Source organism: Globicephala melas, chromosome 5 (assembly GCF_963455315.2).
Source record: "Globicephala melas chromosome 5, mGloMel1.2, whole genome shotgun sequence".
Taxonomy (NCBI): domain Eukaryota; kingdom Metazoa; phylum Chordata; class Mammalia; order Artiodactyla; family Delphinidae; genus Globicephala; species Globicephala melas.
The window spans coordinates 70,382,350-70,408,396 of record NC_083318.1 but is presented as its reverse complement, the minus strand read 5'-3'; the positions used below and the strand labels follow the sequence as shown (position 1 = coordinate 70,408,396).

Below are 26,047 nucleotides of genomic sequence, written 5' to 3'. Positions count from 1 at the left end.
CATCGGCAGGTGGACTCTCAACCACTGCGCCACCAGGGAAGCCCTGGTTTTCGTATTTTTCAGTGGATAAGATCCATGGTTTATCTCAGATTAGCAGAAGTGCCTACAATTTAAAAAAGCCTAAAGAACACATCTCAGATGATATTGTGCATGGAGAGGCTTAAAAGTATCACAGTATCACCACATCCACTCCAGCCCAGAATCTTTAACATGTTTGCACCCTGCTGGGAGGCAAAATACAGACATGTCCTTGCCTTGGCGGGTAGGATCAGGAATGTTATTTCCCATCAGTCTGGTGTGGAGGGACTAATCCATCACCTGTACCTTGTAGAGTGCAATCCAGACATCTGCGGGAACCTGGCGGAGAGAGCAGCTCCTGGGCATGTGTCTCTCCCCACCTCCCTGCGCCCATGATCGCCATGGCTGTATGAAGCCTGGTGTGACTGTCATGCCTCAGGGACCCTCCCAGGTTTCCCATAGTGTTCCATCAACCTTTAGTTCTACATGTTTACTTGTGTACATTTTTCTTCCAATACTTATTTTTAATAACAGAGAAGGAATGGGGACGAGTGACTAGCCCAGTGCCTGACGCTCAGAAGAGGGGATGTTCAAATGTTTGCTGAATATATATGGAGGGAACCTGGCAAGAACACCTGTGATGAAAGAGGAAGCTGATGAGACAGTGAGATGCTAGGGAAACTGTCTGAGTGTATTTGAAGAACAGAAAAGGAAAACCAAAGTCGTATATATGAGTGGGAAGATGGCAGTATGATTCCCCCCCACTGAAAAGTTATATCCAGGAAGAAATGAACAGCTTTGTTCTTCAAATAATTTCCCAGTGGTCTGTCAATTTCCTGCCCTCTCCTTGCAATCTCTAGGTGGAAGGAACAGATAGCATAGGGGTGTAGTCAAAAAGCCATATGCTGTAATGATTAAGGACTTCAGTTCTCAGGATCAAATAGTAGATGAGAGGAACAACCTCTTTCTAAAAGCATTCCCAGCTAGTAAGTGGAAGATAAATGATTGAATTCGAATATTACCATTTGGTAACCAGGTGGATTAACAGGGCAAGGCACTGCGCATGGACATAGAGCTGTAGAAGTCACAAAAAGAAATCAGACGGATGTGTCTTCTGATGAAAGAACATCGCAGCACCTAGTCTTGCCAAAGGGATGAAGCCTAATCAGCCCCCTGGCTTCAGCTGCCAGTGTTCAGGAGACAAGGGGGACAGGGGAACATGTTTAGCCTCCCCACGAGTGTGCAATCAGCAAAATCCAAACTCTGGCATACTCTACAGGTCAAGTCCCCGGATTCTTCAATAGTTAAACATTAAAGAAAAATAAAGAGATGGAGGGGAGGGGGAACATAGATAGTATAAGAGACTTCAATTTGGTTTTCAAAAATGGATAGCCAAACTGTAGTGTGTAGGATGTGGTGCACACTTATGTAATAAAGCTATGAAAAAGAGCAAGGAAGTGATGACTCTGAAACTCAGCATTTACTTTGTCGGGGAAGGAGAAGGTCGACATAAGACAGGGGATATGGAAGGGTACGTGGGATGTCTGGCAGAGTTCAATTGCTTGACCTGGGTAGTAGGTATAAGGGTGTTGACCTTACAATAGCTCTTCAAATTCTAAAAACTAAATAATAATAAAGAGAGCTTTAAAGTTTTGACGCAAAGATGAATCTCGGATATATATGCCAATGGATGTTGGAAATGACATGTTCTCATGTAAACGACCATCAATCTAATACATGATTTCCATTGGCTTCAGGTATTGCATCATGATGAAGATGTAACATCGTTTAGTTAACAGTCCTTTCTTTAGGTTGAATTTATCAAATATTGTTTCAGACTTTGAAAGGTGGGCTATCATTGAGACTCCATCAGGATCTTTTTTTCTACAGATATTTATTAAACCTCATCTGTCCTCAGAATGCCATGCCAGGCACTGCCTCAAGCTCACACTGAATTATACAGCCCTGCAACAGCTAAACGTCCTCACATGTTTGTGACGTGATCGCCCTCTAGTGGCTAATGTCAGTCAGGCTTGTCAGTGAGTCTACTGCTTAAGATATAAAAGTTTATTGATACCATAAATCACAGAATTTGAGGTTGCCAGATACTTGAGAGTTTCTCTTGCTTAGCACTTTGTGAAGAACGCCTTTATGAAGGAAACAAAACAACCTCACCGCATTCAGTAAAGATCTCAGAATAATATATGATCGTAACTTAATCCTTTCATCTCCCTTGACTCTGAGACACTTAAAGCCTATATCTTATCCTAAATCAAAATCGATACATCCCACATATCAAAAGAGAGAAGTTATGCATGTGATATGCCTATTAATCATCTCAAGGAAACAAACTGATAAAAAGTTAAAACTTGATAGGATAGTTGAGGAAGAAGAGAGAAAGAAAAGACATCTACAGGAAAAAAAAGACTGCATCAAAATATATGTGAATGATCCCATTTTTGTAAAATTTTAAGTATATTAAAGAAATTAAGAAAAATATAGAGTGTGAGCTGCCTCTACTAATTTGTAAGATGGTCGTGACAGGTAATCAAGCAACAAAAGCAAGCTGAAGAGGAAACCCATCTTTTGGCATTGAGGGAAGTTAAGAGAGAGGGAGGTGGGGAGATGAAGAGCTTTTCCTATATGTGTCTTTGTATTGTTTTCATTGTTATAAGGAATATGCATTTTTTGTGTATAATCTGAACTCAAAACATTTCAGTGTTTCTCCTCTTTCACAAATCAAAGAAGTGGTAAGTTGAACCAACCCCATACCTCCTCTGTGTCTTTTTCTTTTCTCCACCCTGTAGGCGTCCTCAGGATTATGCCAGCTTTAGAGTGTTACTTCTTCCTCAATAAACTGAGAGTCTTACATACTTGGTCCGTGAGAGTTTTCAGTCTGGCCAGTATCAGGCTCCTTATCAGCATAATCTCTGCAAAGCCCTCAGACTCTTTACATTACGAAATAGTCCCAGAGCTGTTTTAATATTTCACTGCAGTCCTTATTGCTAATCTGTTTGCCTGCATACCATTTCCTAGTCAAATAATTAAATTTAATTTGAATAATTACTCTTAATAAGGCATGAAATCTCTGGTGGACCTGACCTGATTCTACCAAGACACTCCCTTGATTTCCTCTCTCCTCTGGGAATGAAGCACGTCCACCTCAGACAGAGAGGGGACAGAGAGCCTTTCCACCGCATTCCACCAAACCTGCCCAAACCCCGCTTATCCTGGGAAGGCTTCCCAAACTGCTCCTATCCACCCTGTCTCTCCGGGCTCTAGCATTTTGTTCAGTCCCACTAGCCTAACCTGTTCATGTTATACCGCAGCTACCTGCATGTGTCTTTCTTCCTCTGGAGACTTGGAGTGCTTCAATGCCAGGGACTCTATTTTGCATTATTTTTACATTTTAAAGTGCCTAGGATAGTTTCTGATGCCTCCCCCCTCCTTTCCTTCCTTAATTCTCACACTATGCCTGGTGCAGACTTTGAGGTCAAGAAATAAGTTCTCCAGGGAACTATATATCAATGTCTTGTAATAAACTATAATGGAAAAGAATCTGAAAAAGAATTAATTTTATATATATACGTGTGTGTGTTTATGAATCACTTTGCTGTACACCAAAAACTAACACAACATTGTAAATCAACTGTACTTCAATTAAAAAAAAGAGATGAGGTCTCATTTCACAAAACTCTCAAATCGTATGGGGAAGGCAAGTAAGTAAAGAATAGAGCAGAGGGCAATGAGTGCATGGCATGCACACCCTGGAGGTGCTCTGGAGCTCAGCGGAGACTCCTACTAGGAGTGGAAGGGGAAGAGTGGTTGGCCAGAAAGCCTTCCTGGAAGAGGGGTTTGTGCTGAGTGCTGCAGAACAAGGAGAAATTAGCTTAGAGGGGAGGATGGGGAAGGATGATTCCAATCAGCAGTTGCCCTATGTACCTGGCAGCTAGAACCATGATTGCATTTGAGGAGTGATTACAAGTGTGTGAAGGAAAGAAGGGGATAAAAGCTAACAGGACCCACAAAGGACGCATGCAATTCTTAAAATGTCCGGTGTCGCCCAGGAAATATTGCTGGCGAGATAGTCATGGGTGACGAGGCTGGGAAGTTAGGCTGTGATTTGGAGTGTGAAATAGGCTTGGATGCCAAGCTAAAGGGTTAGGGGTTATCTCATTGGCAATGGATGGCTAACGGATCTCAGCCTCCTCTTGCCCTGAGATTGTATAGCCTTATACACTGATCAACAATAAAACGTATAGAAAAAAGTCATCTAATTGCCTATTTAGCCAAATTCATTGATTTTTTTAAATGGCTATGAAGGTGGCGGGGAATACACTAGTTTAGAAGTAATGGATAAATCAGAAGACAAAGTGAGTAAAAGGAATCAGATAAGTGGAGCCGAGGGAAAAAAATGCGAAAGACTCTAAAACATGCATTCTGGACAGTGTGCTAGCAGCTCCGTATACAGAAATGAATCTTGGTGTGTCAAGACACTTCATTGACCACACTATTTACCTTTTGATGGCAATCTCATATACTACTTACATCTAGTCTTAGCTACTTCCAAGAAAGAGGGTACGATAGACTTTTTAAAATTTATTTATCTATCTATCTATCTATCTATTTATTTATTTATTTTGCGGTACGCAGGCCTCTCACTGCTGTGGGCCCTCCTGTTGTGGAGCACAGGCTCTGGACACGCAGGTTCAGTGGTCATGGCTCACGGGCCCAGCCGCTCCGCGGCATGTGGGATCCTCCCGGACCGGGGCACGAACCTGTGTCCCCTGCATCGGCAGGCGGACCCTCAACCACTGCGCCACCAGGGAAGCCCTAGACTTTAATTTTGTAAGTTTTAAAGAAATTGTTTTCCAGGTGAAATTTAAAAATATAATATGTATCTGTATGTGTGTTTTTTTGTTAGGTCAGTGTGAACCAATTACGTTGGAACTCTGCATGAATTTGCCCTACAACCATACAAATTATCCAAATTACCTCGGCCACAGGACTCAAAAGGAGGCATCCATCAGCTGGGAGTCTTCTCTTTTCCCTGCACTTGTTCAAACCAACTGTTACAAATACCTCATGTTCTTTGCTTGCACCATCTTGGTACCAAAGTGTGACAAGAATACAAGCCAGCGTATCCCTCCTTGCAGGTAATACATTGGGGTCTCCCCCAGGCATCCTCATTTTCCCTCAAGGAGAACCAAGGGAATGAAGACATCGTTTGAGTTTAGACAAAGTACATACTTTGCCAACAGGTCCTGTATTTAACAAATTACCTATTTAAAAAGTAAAGAAGTAGGCATTCTAAAATTAATATCTGAGTAAGAATTCATTAGTAAAATACCAAACAAGAGAGATATGAACTGCCTTTTATAATAATTCATGGACTTTAATCAAATGAAATCACAAGTGTTTCATTTTGTTGGATCAGGAAGCGGTTTTTAAAATGTGAGTCAGCAGTAGGGGTGTGTCTGCCTGTTTCTCTAGCAGTGTTGATGTATTTTAAATGCTGCCTTCTGATAGCATCAAAAGTTAGGAGACATTACACAAAGAGTGGGCTGAAGGAGTCATCACACCAAACTCACAGGATGGACGGGGGATGGACATTGCTGTTTTTTTACCTGGTTAGATGAAGTACAGGACGGTATTTCAAGAGTGTGGCTTGAACTTAGGATATGAGTGATGCCCTACGGGTTAAGATTATTACTCTGGTGTCCACCTCCTGATTCAAATCCTGGCTCTTCTGTAGCTGCTTGTAGCCTGAGACAGGTTCCTCAGTCTCTCCCAGCCTCAGTTTCTTTACCTGTAAGATCAGGATAGCGGTGGTGGTTGGGTTGGGTTGTTGTGAGATTAGATGAATGTACATAAATGTAAAGTGGTGCCCAGTGATTGTAAGCCCAGAATAAACAAAGCTCTGATGTTAGGACAGGAGCGCAACTAACTGCTTTGTGGCAGTTTGGTCCCTCTTCTATGCTGTGTGTTCAGGGTCATAGCCAGAGAATGTGCACCTACAAGGTGGCTGTCACAGAGGTGAGGGCTGCTTTTCTCAGGGCTGGTTTCCATCAAGGGGTGAATACACAGATGTGCCTGCCTAAATGTGAGTGGTAACTATGGAAACCATATGTTGGGATCAGAAGTCACTCAGAGCTTTAAGAAAAAGCAAGAATATCAATACAGTGGACAGATGGGAAAACAGTAAATTATATGCCAAATATCAAATGGATGACAAGGTAGGGCCATCTATAGAGTTGGGACAGGAAGCAAAATTTAAAAATGATTTGGGGGAACTAAACAAATTATACAAATAGAGTAAAATTTAATGTTGGCTGTGCAAACATAATTCTGAACATTTCTATTAAATGCCTTTTAAAGTATCACTAATAAAACATCTGCCAGTTTTATGTTAACAAGTTATAAATCTTATTCTACTTTTCCTAAGCAAGGTTGATGATAGTGAATAATTACTTTCAATAGTACTTAACAAATTCTTGTATTTGACTTTCTTTTCATATGTGTATAAGAATTTCCCTATTGCAGTGTTCTCTGAAACAAACTTATATCCACATATGATTGATAATTTTAGGACTTAGGTTTCATACTAAAATGCCTAAGATAAGACTGATCCTGAAATACTATTCAATAAACATTTTTGAATAAATGTTTAGAATAAACATTTTGAATAAATGTTTAGAATAAACATTTTGAATAAAGTGTTGAACTTCTAGACACTTGAGTTTTGTTTCTTAGGTTTACACATACACGTACATCTTTCATTTCCAGTGGCTATCAAAGTGAGTTTTACATTCTGATATTTGTAAGAAAAATTTTTGGATTATGGCAAGAATAATATACTGATATGCTCATGGGGTAACACATAATTCCTTTTGCCAAGCTTGGTTATTGATCTTAAAATTCAGTTTTTAAGCTATGAATTGGAAAATATCTAACATTCTTGAGCTCTTAAAATGTGCTGAATGCTTCAGTGTAGTTATCATCCTCAAAATAACCTTTTAGGACTGCTGTCTCTGTGGCTGAGCACTGCACAGATTATTATAAGAACAGGTGTGCCAGGGAGTTGTAGTGCCACATATTGTATTTCCATTTTATAGGGAAAAAAAAAATGATAGAGTCAGGCACTACCTGACTTCCATCTAAATTAGGTATCGTTTGGTTAATTTAAAATAGCAGCAATTGAGTTATATACATTTTTATATTAATCTGCAACAAAACTATTCAGTCCAACAGAGAGTTATTAAACACCGTTGAGCTTCCCACTTTTGCAAACCTAATATGGGAATGCCATGGCTTTGTCTTTGCCCCCAATTCCTAGGCTAAACCAGCATCAAGTTATGCTCTATCTTAACTTAAATCTAGACAGACTTAAATCTAGACAGAGCCTTTTCTGAAACGTCTCCATTCAATTGCTAACCATTCCTTACCTGTTGAAATTAACGTAGTGGTTTAACGTTTGAAACTTTTAAGAAATGAGAACGTATTTAAAGGGAAATAAAAAATTTGCCTAGGAACTTACTTTCATTATGTCTACTTAAAAAAAAAAATCCGTAACTAATTTCTTGGTAATATATTGAGGCAAACTGTTTTTTTCTTTCCCCGTAGGAAGTAAAGCCATCTTCTTTGAGACATGCTGATACCTCAATTTTAAAATATTCTGGTACAAATGAGATAATACACATAAAAGCACCTAGTACAATGCTTAGTATGTCTTTTCTTTAACAAAGACCAACAAACTTCATTTTTTACCAACTTGAGCTCAACACAAATGGGTTTGGTGTAAGCTGAAGTAATAATGCCTTAGGCAAGCCAGGTTGGCACAGGAAATGGCTCACATCCCAGGGCACCACAGGGGGCCGAGGCTGAGGGTGTTGTATAGATTCCATGACCTTTGGTGGCAGACTGTCCAAGTGATTTTGGGGGCTTCCCTGCTTAAAACAAAAGACACTGGAGTGTGTCTGCCTGAAAGAAAAAAGAGAAAATGGGAAAGGCAAACTGGAGGAGGGAATCCGTGTTCTGGGAACATCTCTATTTCCATTTCTGCAATGGAGTTTCTTTTGGTGAAAGTATGTTTCTGGAACGTATCCCCCTTGTAGCGATATTACTCAATTTGGTTTCCCAAATATCTAGTGTGTATATGTGCATTCGTATATATACATTGGTACGCACACACACTGCATACACACACCACATATACACGCCAACCCATAATCATACAGAATTAAAACCCTACATAGAGGCCTAACATCAGGTGTGGCTGTTTCCGCTTGTAATATTTTGTCTTTCTCGCTCTTTTAGAGCTCTGTGTGAGCATTCCAAAGAACGCTGTGAGTCTGTTCTTGGGATTGTGGGCCTACAATGGCCAGAAGACACAGATTGCAATCAATTTCCAGAGGAAAATTCAGACAGTCAAACCTGTCTAATGCCTGATGACGATGTGGAAGGTTAATTTTTAAATTAATTACAATGGGGTATCTAACATGGATGAATATGTCAGCTACTTTTAGAAGTTTCTCTGTTGTTATTGTTTGTATTTAGTTACCAGTAGAAAGGCTGCATAGGTGGTGAATCTATAAACTTGATTACACTGAAGAATTTGATGCCCATCTGTTAGACATTGTCTTCATTTAAAAAATAAATTGCAGAGATGACTTTAATACTCTAGGTATTTATTTTAAACACACTTAACTCACAGAGTCCATTATATAGGGATGCTGCTTTTATACTGGGGCCCCTGTAGGTAATGGTGAAGATCATGCCTTGGTTCCTTCAAGTGCAAAGCATTCAGAGACCTTGGCGATGTAGGATAATCAAGTAGAGAAATGGAATCAAGGACCTGCCCACTAGGTGGAAAGATTAGGATGGGAAACAATGTGACACATTAAAGGAAAGCCAGCTGGGTAGTTAGAAGCATTGACTTCATAGGACATTTCAGGCTCCAGCAATTGTTAGGCTGTCCATTCGGAAAGAGAGTTCATTGCTGGAAAGCATAGAGACACAAAACAGCTGATCTGAAGAGGTGATGTCAAGGATGAAGGAAAAAGATGCTGATAGGCAGACAGAAGAAAGCCAAGTAAACTTTGACCATTTCAGTTTTGTGAAGGTCCATCCTTATGTCCAGTGATAACTTCTCCACAACATCCCACATGTAAATGGATAAATTAGCTGATGGTTCTGGGTTTTCTGTCTGTTGACAGTAATGTGGCCCACTGCTTTTAACAGAATGCTCACCTAGTCACTTCAAGTGCAGCTCAGGACGGTGTGTTCTGGCTTCCAGAAGATGTGATGGCCAGGCTGACTGTGATGATGATAGTGATGAAGAAAACTGTGGTATGTATGTGAGATGGCACTTTTCTTGAATGTACACTAATAACTCGTTAGGATAAAGGGATTGTGTTAAAATATGTCCATTGTTTACTGACGGTTGTAAGTAGTGACTAGGATTGAATGCTAAGGCATTTACTTCTTAAATTATCAAATGGCAAAACATGAATTATAAGTGTTTTTCCTGTTAATTCCATTGATTTCCCCTAAATTACACTTCTGTTTATAACCTTGATGACATATGTGCAAACTCCTAGTAAAAGAAGAAACTCTTCACAAATGTAAGAGATTATTTTTATTGAGAGATTCTAAAGCAGTTGTCATCTGTTTTAAGGTCAGAATAATAGTGTCCTTGCCTATGATTCCCATATTCTTAAATAGGCATCTAAACACACAAAGACAGAGTGCAGGCTCTAACATTCAAATTTAATTGGGATTTATCTTCATGCCCTCTCTGATTTTTGTCTCTGTCAGCAAAGGATAAAACTCTTCCTGACATTTCTGCCTTTGAACTCCAAAATCACCAATGGAAAGGCCAGAAATGCCAGTGGCAATTTAAGTGGAGCTAATTCCCATTTTATTTCCCTGCAAACCTTTGTACTTGTAACCTCAAAGTGTGTCAGGGAATAGAAAACAGACAGTGCTCTTTACTAAGCAATATCTTAGAGTAAAGCAAAATGATTGAAGGGCTACCCCAAAGAATAGTTTGGTTATGATTATTTAGCTTGTTCTGCTTAAAAAACCTGACACTTTTTGCCATTGAAAGCACATGAGGCAATGCATCTTTTGAAATCATTTTATTCTTTTGGCCTTTGAGGGATGAAATATTGCCTTGCTTCCCAAAATGAGTTTTCCATAGTAGACATTGCCCTTCTGGTCCAGACAAAATGTCACAAGCAATCAACTGAAATCCTATCAGCTACTATAAATATGAATAAGTGCATCTTCTAGAAAATTAGAACTGTCAGAATGATGGTAATTTTGTTAGGGAGGAACATACAGTGTTTTGAGAAGCTACTGTTGTTTGCTTTGTTTGTGGTCTGTATGTAAAGAAATAAATCAAAGCTCATTGAATATCCCTTATATAAATGATTTATTAAGAATCTATTGGGGTCTTCCCTGGTGGCACAGTGGTTGAGAGTCCGCCTGCCGATGCAGGGGACACGGGTTCCTGCCCCGGTCCGGGAGGATCCCACATGCCGCGGAGCGGCTAGGCCCGTGAGCCATGGCCGCTGAGCCTGCGCATCCGGAGCCTGTGCTCCGCAACGGGAGAGGCCACAGAGGTGAGAGGCCCGCATACCGCAAAAAAAAAAAACTATTGGATTTTTTCACTACACTATGGCTTTGATGGGTTATGGTATTCTGAGATGCAAATTAAAATAGATTATCTTAGATTGTCCAAAGAGGTTACATGATACTTCCTTGGGTGGCTAGACCGAAATTTGCAGTAGGGGAATAAATATTTGAGAAATGTAAAAACTTAGTCTCAAAAAGAGTCTTATGAAGATTAAATGGTCTGAGTTCTAGAGTATATTCTGTAAAAAAGAAATTTAAAGCACTATAGGGTACAAGTGATCCTAAAATGTCAGGTTTCTAGTTAAGTAATGAGTTTTTGTCAGTACTTTAATCTCACAATTAAAGGCTCATGAGAACTATCGAATAAATTGTCTAATCTCTATAAAACACTCAAAAGACTGACGATCTTATTGAGAGTTCTGGTTAAGGAAAGTTAAAAGTCAGTAATAAATTAATACATTTGGAACATTAATTGCCCCAACAGTATTAATCTATGAGAGAATTCTCATTAAGTTTTCCAAAGCAACTGGGCCGCATGCACGCGTTTGAATGGGCATGTCCCATGCTCTGGGAGAACACAGCAGTGAAAATCAAATGAAGAAGTCACGCAGTAGAGGAAGGCCCAATGGAGGACTACTGGGAAATCCTCGGATTCCCATTTTGCCTACTTGCTCAGTTTGTCCCTCTGTTTCCATGGGCGTGGATAGGCATACCACCTGGTAATGCAAACAGCAGCTCCAGCAAAGCTGGGTTTCACTCCAAGCTTCCTGTCTTTCTGATTTATTCCGTCCATTGTGGAGTGGAATGCACTTAAATGCTTGGGCTTTCCTGAGTACTATGACTATTAACTATTCACTTTCACACATCTGCAGCTCCTCCAAAATTTTAACAACATTATTGGGTTTTCCCCTCAAAACAGTACTTCTTTAATTGAATTATAAAATAATTGATGTGTTGGAAATCTACGCTGTTTCTCTGACACTTCTGCAGCAGGAAAACATGGAGGTCAAAGCACACCATTTGTAAATACACTTTTAAAATACATGCGTTAAACATTTAGCAGTAAGTAGTGTTTGTTTTTGGCAGTTCTATAACCTTATTGGACAATCAACAGTTAGTTCTTATCCACATTAACTGTCTGCAGAGTTTTGAAAGTGGTGAGAGGTGGATAGGTAACCAACGTATAGAGCTTGTTTGGTGAATTTTCATCTTCATTATGTTTTCCGGGCAACTGCACATGGATATGGTATGGGACATTCCTTATTCCATTGGCCCAGACAGATTTGTTGAGCCTGGTGTCAATGCATACATCTGGAAATCTCATCTCCTTCATGGCAAATATCCGGATTTCTTTGAATGCCCTAGGGGTGCGCTTCTTGAAACCCACTGCATGGATTCACTTGTGAATGTTGACAGTGTTTTCTCTGGTCACCACCTCATTGATGGCGGGCCAGCCCTTCTTCTTCTCGCTTCCCTTCTTTGCGGGAGCCATCCAGCTGGGCTGGGAGTAATGTTGTTCTGAAGTGTCTCCTGCTCTTGTGGTAAATTTTTGTTGTTGAAGTTGTACTGATTGTATAATTGTTAGTGTAAACAACAGTCGGAAGTATTGTCATTATTAGAAAAGTTTTCAGCAAGTGTTTGGAAGAATTATGTAAATATGAACATATCATTCCAGAATCGCTTCATGGGAGAGAAGTCTAAAAGATAGGAGTGATTTACAGAGTCAGTACTGCGTCAGTACAGAAGCACTTCCATGTCTTAAAGTGATAGTTTGTCATTAATTGAACATCTACTATGTAGATGAAGCTGGCTGTAGATCTAGCAACTGGATGAAAGAAGCTTATTTTCAATCTGACATTTACCAAGCATTGATATCTAATCAATGGAGAAAAAGGTGCAGATCTGGGCAGAGAAATGAACAAGAAGGGCATAAAAGAAAGGCGAGCTAAAGAAAATAACAATGAGATTATATTTCTGAGCTTTGCCTTCATGCTATAGATCTGAGTTTGTGAGACTGAAGTTAGCTTTTGCTAGGCCTATGTCCACAATTGGATGAGCTATACCAGCAGGAACAAGGTGGTACCTGAGCTGTGATGGGAGCAGCGAGTCTTCTCAATGGGTCACTTAAATGGGAATATAGCTCAAACAGTTTTTTTATATCTACTGGAGAAATAAAACCCTTCATTACATGAATATAACATCACAATTACTAATTGATCACTCTTCTGCATAAAAGGGTATACAACATACAGAGAAAGGTAGACAATACAAATGCGAGTGTCGTTAAGGACCTTTCTGTTTATCTTCAAATAATTAAAAACCATTTCATCATCTACCTTCGATCTCCTCTGGGGTGATAGATAAAATGCAGTAAAATCTTTCTTTATAACATGAACCTCTTCTTGGAGTCAAAACCCCTTTGGGCTGTGTTTAAAGCCTCTGGCTCTGATATTTATAGGTTTTACAACTTGATTTTAAAAGTTTTCCAAAAGCCTTTTTTTCCCTGTTTGGACTCCTTAATAGTATTTGTGTATTTCTCACAGAGAAGGACTTTACTGTGTTTTTCTTTTAAATACTCCAGAAAGCCAATCTCTTTGTCCCTTTGCTTGTGGAAGAGACTGATTTCCTGCTCTGTGACTAGAAGACAGAGTGAGGGTCATTGTGTTCATCTCATGTCGCATACCCACAAATGTACTTTCAGAAGGAGTCTTAGGATTGATCTCTGATCACATTTAATCCTTCATGCTAAGGAAGAGACATTCTCCTTCCCTTTAGATATTTTGCTACTTGGCTAACTCTTCGCTGTCTCATTTGGTGTCTTGGGCAGGCAGCCTGGAATGGTAGAGTGCTCTCTGTAGACCTAGACTTGGATTTAAATCCAGACTCAGCACTTAGAGGCTGTGTGACTTTTGGCCAGTCACTTAACTTCTCTGGGCCTCAGTTTTCTCACCTGTAACATTTAGAGAAGTGCGCTTTATCCCGCACAGCTTGGAATGCTTATAACATTCCAAGCTTATAATATAAGGGGGCTTGGAATGCCCCCTTGTCCTCAGAGGGCAATAAACAAGAGCCCATCTGCCACAGTGCTAGGAAATCCAGGAGGCAAGTCCCCTTACAGGTCACCTCAGGGATCTCCCTTGAGGGAAGGAGTCCTGTCTAGCTTGGTATTATCTCTGACAGACCAAGGTCTTATTTATGGCAGAGGAGGGCAGACTGGCATGTCACGTCCAAAGCACAGGCTGGGCAGAGTCCCTGATTTCCATAGTGAATGTGGGCATCCGGGTGGAGCCTCGTCCTTGAGGTAGTGCTCGTTTTGGTGGTGGATGTCCCCATCTCCAGGATTACGGTCACTGAGGGTGGCTCCCACCCTGCAATTTAAAGCCCTTTCAAAGTCTTCATCCTGCCTCTTCACAGGGTACTGAGACAGCACATCTTGAAGAGGATGACATGAAGATGACGCCCCGAAAAGGGGTGTGACTAAGGAATTGGGAGGTCCACTGGGGCTTTCTGGTCAAAGATGGGAGCTCTGTGACTTGTGCTGTCGTTGCTGCCCCTGACGGTTAGGCCCAGAGTTCGGGGAGGGAGGCAGCTCCTTTGTTCAGGCTGCTACCACAGATGCTGCGGCTGTTCTTTGAGATCTGGGCTCCATGGCCCAGGGTCACAGGCTCTGGAGGGGCCGTCACACCTGCCAGGCCTGAACCTCACTGCTCAGCTCCCTTGATTTGCTCTGAGGTCACATCCACAGCCACTGGGGCAGCTGCTGGCCGAAGATGAGCAGCTCTACCCTGACAACACTTTAGTTGATGTAGCTCGAGTTAGCAGCCCTGATGAGTGGACCCACTTACTCTGTACTGGCATCACTGAAAGCTTCTTAGAGTTCAAGAAGCATCTGCTTTAAGGTGCTTTGCCTTCTTCACCTATAATGACAACTGTTTTGATAGAGAAAAAGGTGCCCCAGTTCAGGTGGGATCTGCCTCTGACGCAAGCCTGCTTCGCAGAGATTTTGTGAAACTGAGAGAGAACGTGAAGAACCCAGCAGAACGCTTAGCGCACTTAGGGTTGACGAACCATCATGCTTTGCCCAGTACTGAGGGGGGTTTCTTGGAAGCGGGGACGTTTAGTGCTCAAACCTGCAAAGTCCCAGGCAAACAGGGATGAGTTGGTCACTTTAGCAATACACGGTGGCCTCTGTGAGTGGGCGTAGCCATTACGTCTGTACGGGGGGAGGTGGCAGTTATACAGACATCAACAATTATTTGGTTTCATAACCTACAGCTGCATTAAATATCTCATCCTATCCATACCTAGTTTTAATTTTTAATGGAGTCATACCCTTTTCCTTTTAAAGCATACCTTTAAAGCATAATTACACCAAAAATGCCACTTTAAAGAGAGAATGATTTTTTCACAAAATCATAATGGTATCTTCCATGTGCCTCATGTCTTGACCTTTTCATCCTACTTCATTTATGTTCATCATAACTCCACAAAGGAGGCATTAGGCCACGCAAACTTTTATTAGAAAAGAGAAGATACAGAAGGGAAATTACTGCCTATAGAGTACTCATTTTGTCTTTATAGCAACCCTTTGTAGCAGGCGTTCTTATTACTGTTTTAGAGATATGGAAACTGAGATTCAGAGAAATTAAGGAACTTATTATCCAAGGTCATACAGCTAATGAGATTTGGAGCTAAGGTTCAAATCCAGATGTCTGACTCTAAGCGTTGTTTCCTTTGCTCTTACCTCTAATGCATACTGAGGACAGCAACTAGAGGCTTGCACCTGCTTCCCTACTGGATCTTTCTCTGTAAGGCTGGATTTGGAGCAATCTGTTTATTTTCTCTAAATCTCAGTTTCTTTACTTAGAAAATGGTGATTGTAATCCTGACATTATGGTATTATTGTAAGAATTAAAACTAATATCTAGAAGGTGGATTTATAGTGGATAATAAATGTTATCTCTTATTATTACCATCTGTGAGCATACAGGTCTTATGTCCCAGTAGATCGACTTTTGTGATCTTTTATCATTTCATTCCAAGTGTCCACATTCTTCTCTGTACTCTTAGGAATGTACCTTGTGAACAGTCAGAAAGACTCATGCTGTTTTCTCTCATCATCTACTAGCAAGTGATGTGGTTTGTGATGAGTCTCCTTGCCAGAACATTCCAGATGATGTCTCTTGGTTCCAGATGATGTATTCTTGTTTTTTTTTTTTTTGCGGTACACGGGCCTCTCACTGTTGTGGCCTCTCCCGTTGCGGAGCACAGGCTCCGGACGCACAGGCTCAGCGGCCATGGCTCACGGGCCTAGCCGCTCCGCGGCATGTGGGATCTTCCCGGACCGGGGCACGAACCCGTGTCCCCTGCATCGGCAGGCAGACTCTCAACCACTGCACCACCAGGGAAGCCCCAGATGATGTATTCTTGGTTAGCTGAAAACTCCAGATTATATTCCCATGAGTTCCTAGAATGGATGTCCCTGGGCCTAAAACCATTCTAGATGGTCAGCTAGTGAAGGCCTCTCACTATTTATTTCCTACAGTTTTGCAGTCACATACTCTACTGCTGTCCTATATTTTTGAATGGTGAAACACTTTAAATCTAATTTTATCCCATAGTAAAAATTTCTCTTCTGGGGACTTATTTTGATAACTTTTCAATGAGAATTTTTTGTAAAGCAGATTATTTTCTCATAAGGGACTCCAAGAAACCTGAGTCAGTCATCTATGACATTTCTCTGAATGATTTGTACCAGATCAGATGAGAAATAGCATCTCTAAAGAAACCCCTTAGGGCTTCCCTGGTGGCGCAGCGGTTGAGAGTCCGCCTGCCAATGCAGGGGACACGGGTTCGTGCCCCGGTCCGGGAAGATCCGACATGCCGCGGAGCGGCTGGACCCGTGAGCCATGGCCGCTGAGTCTGCGCGTCCGGAGCCTGTGCTCCGCAACGGGAGAGACCACAGCAGTGAGAGGCCCGCGTACCGCAAAAAAAAAAGAAACCCCTTATTTCATCACTGCTTGGCATTTCATTCACCTTACACTAAATTACCTTTCCCTGGGAAGGAGAGACTTTTCGTTCCTTACGTGAAATGAAGTTCCATTTAAGATTCACATGTATCGAGGTCCTGCTGAGGGCTAGCTGCTGTTCCAGGCAGGGGGGTTCAGGATACTCAAAGATGAATACATGTGGTCTCTTCCTTCTCACCCCTCACAGCCTGGTGAGGGTCATGGATCCAACTGGAGTGACAAGAACACATCAGGCACTTGGCATGTTCTAGCGGACGTATAAATGCACTGCCTGTGAAGCAGATGACATTTATTAAGTTCATTGTAAGAGCTTGTGATTGTACAGGCAAATTACAGTTCAAGCTTATAGTCCTGGTCTTAGGCAAATGATGTTCTTTTCTCAGGTTAACTGATCAAGTTTCTAACCTGAGATTTCTGGCTACGTTACTGAAGTAATGGCTCTTGAGCTAGTTTTGCAGATATTTGGCATATGGGAGGAGCCTCTTGTGCTAAACACACAGATGGCCTCGCCATTTGTTGATTGAAATTACATTTTAAGATAATATGCATTTAGATCCTAGCTAGGTTTTGGCATATTTGCTTAAAAGCGTTAACTCATCATTTTATAGATGAGTCTTATGTGTTGGCAAATTGGCTCAGAAAGCAAAAGGAACAGCTAAAGATGAACGTTAAAGTACAGTTGCTTTTTCTTTTTTTTTTTTTCCGATTTCCCATATGTCACTTTTGATCTTCTCCTGGGAGAGCTGTACTATTTATAATGCAGTTTGGAGATTACCAAGCATTTCTGCTTTCAAAATTACATTTTCCACGGTATACAGGAGTCAAAACTCGTTAAGAAAAAGGAAATCATACCTTTATATTGTCATTTTTTTACATTGTTTGATCAAAGCCATTGTTATTTTCACCTTCACATCTATTGCAAATAACCTTTCCTTCTGTCTCCAGGATGTAAAGAGAGAGATCTTTGGGAGTGTCCATCTAACAAGCAATGTTTGAAGTACACAGTCATCTGTGATGGGTTCCCAGACTGCCCTGATAACATGGATGAAAAAAATTGCTGTAAGTGCTTACTGTGAATTTGTGAATGTGCTGTTTTATTTTAAACACTAATTACCTCTCATTTTGAATGTAAGTGAGAAATTTGGAAATATGTATCAAAAGCTTTTTGTATTTTCAGACCTTTTGATCAAAACTCCACTTGTAAAAATATATGCCAAGAATACAATCAAACGTGTAAAATATATGCATAATGATATTAGTCTAGCATGATTTATAACACGGAAAAAATTAAACCACCCCAAATATCCAAAAAGAGGGGGAACATAAAATACAACCATAAAATGAAATAATATGCAAACATTAAAAATTAAATTAAAAGGATAATTTCTCGTGGGTTCATTACATATCATTAGATGAATAAAACAAAGCATAAAGAATTATGTGTACTATTGTGCTGAGTTTTGAAAGTACATATAACCACATAGAAAAAGATCAGAAGGGCATAATAAAAAGTTTACAGTTGTAATCCCTGAATGGTGGAATTATTAAGTTTTTGTGCTTTTCTGTCTTTTCTACATATTCTGAATGAATGGCCAGTAGTTTTAGAATCAGAAAAAAAATCTCCTAAGATGCATTACCTACTAGTAACAGAAAGCCCAACTCAAACAGACTTAAGCAATGAAGAATTATTATTTTCTTTTTTATTCTTTATTCTTTATTTATTCTTTATTATTATTCTTTTATTATCCTGTGTTTTGCATATGCCTTATATTATCATATAAAAAATCAAGTGTAGGGCCAGATACAGGAGCTCAGCACCTCTTCTGGGATTCTCTACGTTTGCCTGACCTCTAGCTGCCTCCTACCAGAGTCTAAAGATGGCTGCCAAGAGCACCTGGGGTGCCATGCTTCCCTGGTCATAGCCACTAGGAAGGAGAGAGAACCTCACCCTCATCTCTGGAATATCACTTAGGGCTTCACTCAGATTGGCCAACTTTGAGCTGGGTCCCAGCTAGCAGTCAGCTATTGTTGTGTGGATTCCAAAAAACACCACCTAAACAACTGAACTGCAAAAAGAAGCATCTTTAGGGAGAACCAGTTAGAAAAAGATGCTGTTTCTTCAGGCTAGGACACGTGGCCTGGACAGCGGGGTTTGAGCAGGAACTTCCTTGGAAAGCACAGCCTATAAAACCACAGACCAAGACCCTGATCTCGATCCCATCTTTACTCCTAGACTAATAACTGTACTCAGAGAAAAAAAAATTGTAGCCAGAAAAATGCCATGTCTCGCTTAAACGAATCAGGATCTTGCCATGGAGCAGGGGCTGGTGTGCGGGCCTGAATAAATTCATGTTCCCTTAAAAAAGGAGGACACGGGGGTTGGGGAAGTGGGGTGGGATGAATTGGGAGGTTGGGATTGACATAGATACACTACCATGTGTAAAATAGCTAGCTAGCGGGAACCCGCTGTAGAGCACAGGGAGATCAGCTCGGTGCTCTGTGGTGACCTGGATGGGGGTGGGCATGAGAGGAAGGTCCAAGAGGAAGGGGATATGTGTATACATATAGCTGATTCACCGCGTTGTACAGCAGAAACTAACACAATATTGTGAAGCAGCTATACCCCAATAAAAAATAAATACATTTTTTAAAAGGGAGGAAGAAAAGTAATAGATGCTAGGTAGGCAATCAAGGAGTTTTGCCATAGTTTTTAAAAACCTAAGAGAGAGTTAGTGTGTGACTCTGAGAGTCATTTAATACTAGAGATTAAAAAAAATAAAATTACCCATAAATGTGGACAGAGCTGGTTTTCATCCTAGGGTGACTTCAGTCCGCTCATGCCCAGTGCTCTGTTCCCGCCACTTCAGATTTTAGCCCTATGTTCTAATCTTTGGTATTTCTGCTGCTCTGGGTACCACTTCTTCAATCCTGTAGTTACAACTAGAGAATCTCATCACTTGGAGACAGTAGTTCTGTTTAAATGCTTGCTGTTTGTATGGATGGACCTCTCAGAAAGGAGATTTTATCAGTTCTGCTCTTCGGTCTTGACACCTGTTTGGAGGCGTGGGTGACCACATCTTGTCTTCCTTAGATGCTCCTGCTGGCAAACCATGATGTGCCTGTTAGTGATAATCACATTCATTCCTAAAATGTTTGTCTCCTCACTTCTTGTTCCCTTGCCAGCATTTTGCCAAGATGATGAGCTAGAATGTGCAAACCACGAGTGTGTGTCACGTGACCGGTGGTGTGACGGCGAAGCCGACTGCATAGACAGTTCCGACGAATGGGACTGTGGTGAGCTGCTTGTTTCTGCCATCTGCTCTATGCTCTAATGCCTGGCAGCCATTTAAGCTAAATGAATCCTAACTGGTTTCACAGATCTTACGAAGTTCATCTATTCTGGTTTACTATTATAAAAGCTGCCAGTGGTGATTTGTACACGTTATTTCCAACTCACAGAACACTTCCCCACAAGTTACTTCTCTGTTTGAAATGTCTATCTTATATGTAAAAATATTTGGGTTCAAATTGTTTTGACGATAGAACTTTTCATTTGAATGTAATTTTTTAAAAACTATTATCACCCATAATAAATTATCAATAGTCAGTCATTCTTGTATCATTGACACCTCCTGGAAGAGGATACTGAAGTGGTCTTCCATCTTCCCTGGACTCTCGCTCCAGATCCAGATGAGACTTCTATCTACTCCCTTACATGGACAGGACTTAAAGGCATCTCTCACCAGTATCCCAATGCTGCAGTTTATCATCTTGAGTTTGGTTCATTCTATCGTCCCACACTCATCCCTGTTTCCATTCCCTTGGCCCTTATTTCAGTCCTTTGCATCATCTGGCCAAATCACGGTTATGATGTATATTGTCATTAATTGTGCAGTGTTTCCACGAACAATCTATGGTGTATGAAGTACAGAGGATGCTCTTTGATAAAAGAGGAATTAGTGCATATGCCAAATTAATCCGAAATTAACACATCCCTCTCACACACTTGCATTCTCACAAGCTTTCTTGAAAGGAAACGATTTGAATGAAGTTACAACTGGCTCCTTCTAATTATGCAAGTCCTTGGGTAAACTCATGGGAATGGGACCTGCCTGTGGCCGTCTTGTAACTCATAATGAAAAGTTAAGAACTGCCTGTCTCTTTCACCAGAGCCTCTAGTTCATGGAGGGCAGAGAACACATCTAATTCATTTTTCCATCCCCTGCCACATGGCAATCAGTGATTGGCACAGGGTAAGAACTCACCAAATGGTTCTTAGCTAAAAGAAATAAAAATGAATGTCTGCAAGTAAAGCAAAAGCATGTTATCATTCGGTGTCATGAGAAGAAATGTTTTAAATTAGGGTTCCCCCCCTTTTTTCCCCTCAGTGACCCTCTCTGCAAATGTGAACTCCTCGTCATTCCTGACCGCTCACAGATCTGCCATGGAACACCACGTGTGTGCGGATGGCTGGCAGGAGACGTTGAGTCAGCTGGCCTGCAAGCAGATGGGTTTAGGGTAAGGTCAGTAGTTTGTAGCCCTGATGAATTTCTCAGAGGGCTTCACGGAACTTGGCAATAATATCTTCCTTATGAATGCAGAGTGAGTTAGTGCTCTCAAACCTAGCCCTCCAAAGCATGGGAAATGGATCAGGTGAGAGAACTGTATTTGATTACAGGCACCTGCTCTCAAGAGTGCAGGTTTCTGAAAACCTACTTTGATAAAGCCTCTAAAAGTAAATGAAGTCATTGTATTTTAAGGACTTGTGAAATGAAATGCTTTTATTACTTAAAAAAGCATTAAGATGGTTTCCTCTGAGGAAACTGGATGGGAAAATCTTGCAATCCCCGCCCCCAAGAGGTTATTGAATATTCCTTTTTAAGCAACACAAATCTTTTTAATAAGTTGAGAAATAGAACTTGAAGTTGCTGGTATTTCAATTTACCCTGTGTAATGTAGGAAATGTCAATTAGGAAAGAGTTCACCATTTTTGCTTCTTAGAATGAAAAGCCACTCACTCTGGCTTTGATACAAACACACTGAAATCAATACTTTTAAAGTTGGATTCTTGGCGCAGGGTTTCTTTTCTAGTTCTATTGGGGTTGGAAAACAATAATTGAAAGGTCTTAGAATATATATGTGAGTGTGTTTATACATATAAACATATAAACACACACATATATTTTTTTCTTTTACCAATGATGGATGTGAGATTTGGGGGAAATATAGGAATGATGGAAATAAAAGAAAAAGGATTTATAAAATTCTAGAATAAAAAATTGAGTAAATGTCACTTCCCAGGATTCCACAGAGCAAACTTGAAATAATTTTACAGTAATGAGCCATCCAATTATGGGAGAGCAACTGGTAGCCCATTTTTGCTATCCCAGTTTGAAGAATTACGTAAATACCAGCATCTTTAGCCTATTTTTCCCATGTAAAGTCCCACATCTTTGGAAAATTGAGTAACTGATGACATAATAAGGGAGTTTTAAACTTTGCCAGGGTGGAAAAATTATATTTGCCAAGATCAATTAAATTATACTTTATTTTCACCACTTCCTTATTGTGTTTAAATGAAAGGGGATATGACTGTGATCAGAGATAGATTAAAAGCTTTTTGAAGGAGCTTTGCTTTCCTCTCACCAGACACAAGGTTATTTCCTTTTCTTTTTTTTGCATCTCACTCTATTTCTTTTTATTTATTATATATTTTTAACATCTTTATTGGACTATAATTGCTTTACAATGGTGTGTTAGTTTCTGCTTTATAACAAAGTGGATCAGCTATACATATACATACGTCCCCATATCTCCTCCCTCTTGCGTCTCCCTCCCACCCTCCCTATCCCACCCCTCTGGGTGGTCACCAAGCACCAAGCTGATCTCCCTGTGCTATGTGGCTGCTTCCCACTAGCTATCTATTTTACATTTGGTAGTGTATATGTGTCCATGCCACTCTCTCACTTCGTCCCAGCTTACCCTTCCCCCTCCCTGTGTCCCCCTCCTCAAGTCCATTCTCTACGTCTGCATCTTTATTCCTGTCCTGCCCCTAGGTTCTTCAGAACCATTTTTTTTTTTTAGATTCCATATATATATGTTAGTATATGGTATTTGTTTTTCTCTTTCTGACTTACTTCAATCTGTATGACAGACTCTAGGTCCATCCACCTCACTACAAATAACTCAATTTCCTTTCTTTTTATGGCTGAGTAATATTCCATTGTATATATGTGCCACATCTTCTTTATCCATTCATCTGTCGATGGACACTTAGGTTGCTTCCATGTCCTGGCTATTGTAAATAGAGCTGCAATGAACATTGTGGTACATGACTCTTTTTGAATTATGGTTTTCTCAGGGTATATGCCCAGTAGTGGGATTGCTGGGTCATATAGTAGTTCTATTTTTAGTTTTTTAAGGAACCTCCATACTGTTCTCCATAGTGGCTGTATCAATTTACATTCCCAACAAGGTTATTTCTTAATAAGAAAACTTGATTATGTAATGACAGATAACTTCACTGAGAGTTCTGAAGGAGCGTCAGAACTACAAAGATTTTATAACCAGAAAATTCTTTTGACAAAAGCCACCTTGTTCTGTTGAAAATGGAATGGATCATGTTTAAAATATTCTACTTTATATTTCTTCTACTTTTTTGAATATCGGACTTAAATTCTTTATTGTGGTAAAATGCACGACATAAAACTCACCATTTTAACCATTTTCAAGTCTACAATTCAGTGGCATTTAGTATATTCATAATGTTGTGCGACCATCACCATTTTCTGATTTAGTTCACTAAGTATAATGTTTTCATGCATCCATGTATCAGTACTTTATTTCTGCTTATGGCTGAATAATATTCCATTGTGTGGATACACCATATTTTAAAATCTGTTCATCCATTGATGAATTCCTCCATTTTAGTGGTCTCTACCTTTGGCTACTGTGTGCATATTGGATCTTGAAAAAAATCTCTTTGCTCCATTTCCTTAACATAGTGGAAAAATGTCATTGCAATATCTTAGGTATTTAAAATCTAAGATAGACGTTTAGATTTTTTAAAGATAACTTTATTTCATAGGAGGGCTAGGAAAATTTGAGAGAGCAGTATGGTTGGACAACCATAACTGTTATTTGACTGAGTTAATGGGTAAGAAGTGATTCACCTTCAAAGTAAATGAGAACAAAAGGTAACCTTAGTGTTTTTGTATTTCTGGCTTGCCTGCACGTTTACTCTTCAGTTTACGTGGGTGGCTCGTGAATTGACAGAGATCTGGAGAACCAGGCTAGGGCAGGAACACAGAAAATGGGCAAGACGAGGCCAAATTCCTGCTGTGGCAATGGGATGCTTAGGAAGCTGCTGTCACCACTGTCCCTGGAGACCAGTTGCTGTGCTGCAGACTCACAGTTCTGCCGCTGGTGCTTCAAATTAACTCTAAGTAACCCTGCACCTTTGAGTCATTTCTTCCACATTCGAAGTCCCTAATAGGAGTGTCTCTTTGGCCATGGCTAGACATTGACCTACACTCCAGCTGCCAGAGGGAGGGGAGAGGCATGAGTTGTCCTCTTTTAGCTTCTGGAGTGGAGTGTCCACTCCATGGGCCTGCCTTGATACTGTCAAACATACTCTGCATCCAAAACTTGAAGTTTTAAAAACAACCCCAACTAATTCTATTCAGTATCTTCCTCCTTGTTTTTTTGAGCATCAGCTTGTGGGTCTTATACAGGAGTAGGCGCTGTGTGGAGGATGCACAGGTGAATAACATCATCAAAGAGCTTATCATGTGGTGGGGAAGACATACTATCTTGATACTATAATATAAATTCATTAAATCATTCAGTAAACATTTAAGAGAAAAGCACTGTCACATAGTATCCAAAACGAACATACCTTAACTCCAAATAGATCACTCAGCTACTTCAGGGGGTATATTTTGTAGCTAGTTTGTTTAAAATGCAGATCTACACCAAATTACATGTTTTTGCAGGGATTCTACTGAGATGCTTTCACGAGAGAAGCAGTTGATTAAAAACACCTGCACTTAGAGTTTTTCAGACCTAAATCATGCTTTCCATGTCTAACAGCAGAAATGCTAGGCTATCAACTAAGTGCTTGTCCAAATGAGAGGATTCAGAGTTCTTTTCTGAATCTGAAAACATTTTACCCCCATCTGCAGGTATCTCTAGAGTTCACCCCAGCTGGAAATATGATGACTATTTGATTAGACAAGGGTATAAATCAAGCCCCTAAATTCTCATGACAGTATATTGACTTTGCTACCTGCGTGTCCAGTATCAGAAACATATGGGCATTTATTTAATCAACAGTACAAATCAGAATTTAGACTGCCCTCTAATACTTGCCAAATGTTCAGTTGAGACATCTGGTATCTGAGGAAGTTGGTCTAAGGGAATGTGATTCTCTGTGTCTCTTGGCCTCCTAAGCTTACCTCTATAAAAGTTAGATCATCTGGAAATAGGCTGTACTATTTTGGCAAAACTTCCTTTGTAGAGTTAGTTGCAATTTTATTTTATGCCCTAATCTTTTAGAGTTTGTCAACAGAAGAAACATCCTTCCAAAGAATGTTTCTGTGTCTTGGGCAAAACCGCAAAGATGGTATCTATTATATTACCTAATAGTCCCTGATATAAGGATTTACATTGTAATTTTTCCTAACATGTACTCCCAGGACAAAGTTTCTAACTTCACATTTCATTTGTCATGTAAGAACTATTTAATCCAGGACGGCGGAGACAGATTCAGTCCTCTGTAGTAGTCAGTCTAGCCCAGATTGCTGGTCCTGTACATGTAAACCATGGAAAGGAAGTTCAGAACCTTGTAGTTGTTTTATTAAAAATTAAGATATAATTCAGATACCATAAAATTCACTGTTTAAAAGTGTACAATTCAGTTGTTTTTAGTATGGTCACAAAATGGTTGTAATCATCATCACTGTCTAATTCCAGAACATTTTCATCACTCAAAAAAGAAACCCCATGCTCATTAGCAGTCACTCTCCATTCCTCCTTCCCTTCAGCCCTTAAAATGTACTAATTGACTTTCTGTCGCTATAGATTTGCCTATTGTGCACATTTCACATTATAGAATCATGCAAACTATTTTTTGTCTGACTTCTTTCACTTAGTAAAATGTTTTTAAGTTTCATCCATGTTGTACTATGTATCAGTACGCCATTCCTGTTTACGGCTGAATAATATTCTCTTGGGTAGATAGAGCCACATTTTGATTATCCATTCATCATTTGATGGCCATTTTGGTTGTTTCCACTTTTGAGCTCTTATGCATAATGCTGCTATGAACATTCATGTACAAGTTTTTGTGTGAACATATGTTT

The 26,047-nt window shown here is 40.2% G+C and overlaps 1 protein-coding gene and 1 pseudogene across 4 annotated transcripts in view; one reads left to right on the top strand and one right to left on the bottom strand.

Annotated features, from left to right (window-relative positions):
* Window positions 1-26,047, top strand: part of CORIN (corin, serine peptidase) — a 254,774-nt gene that overhangs the window by 177,780 nt on the left and 50,947 nt on the right. For all 4 annotated transcript variants that reach the window (XM_030880459.2, XM_060299302.1, XM_060299301.1 and 1 more), the window contains 6 exons: window positions 4,943-5,174; window positions 8,335-8,480; window positions 9,259-9,366; window positions 17,631-17,744; window positions 19,869-19,979; window positions 21,074-21,203. In XM_030880459.2, coding sequence (XP_030736319.2) covers window positions 4,943-5,174; window positions 8,335-8,480; window positions 9,259-9,366; window positions 17,631-17,744; window positions 19,869-19,979; window positions 21,074-21,203 — 841 coding nt within the window. The remainder of the gene's footprint in view (window positions 1-4,942; window positions 5,175-8,334; window positions 8,481-9,258; window positions 9,367-17,630; window positions 17,745-19,868; window positions 19,980-21,073; window positions 21,204-26,047) is intronic.
* Window positions 11,771-12,148, bottom strand: LOC115865608 (large ribosomal subunit protein eL31-like; annotated as a pseudogene).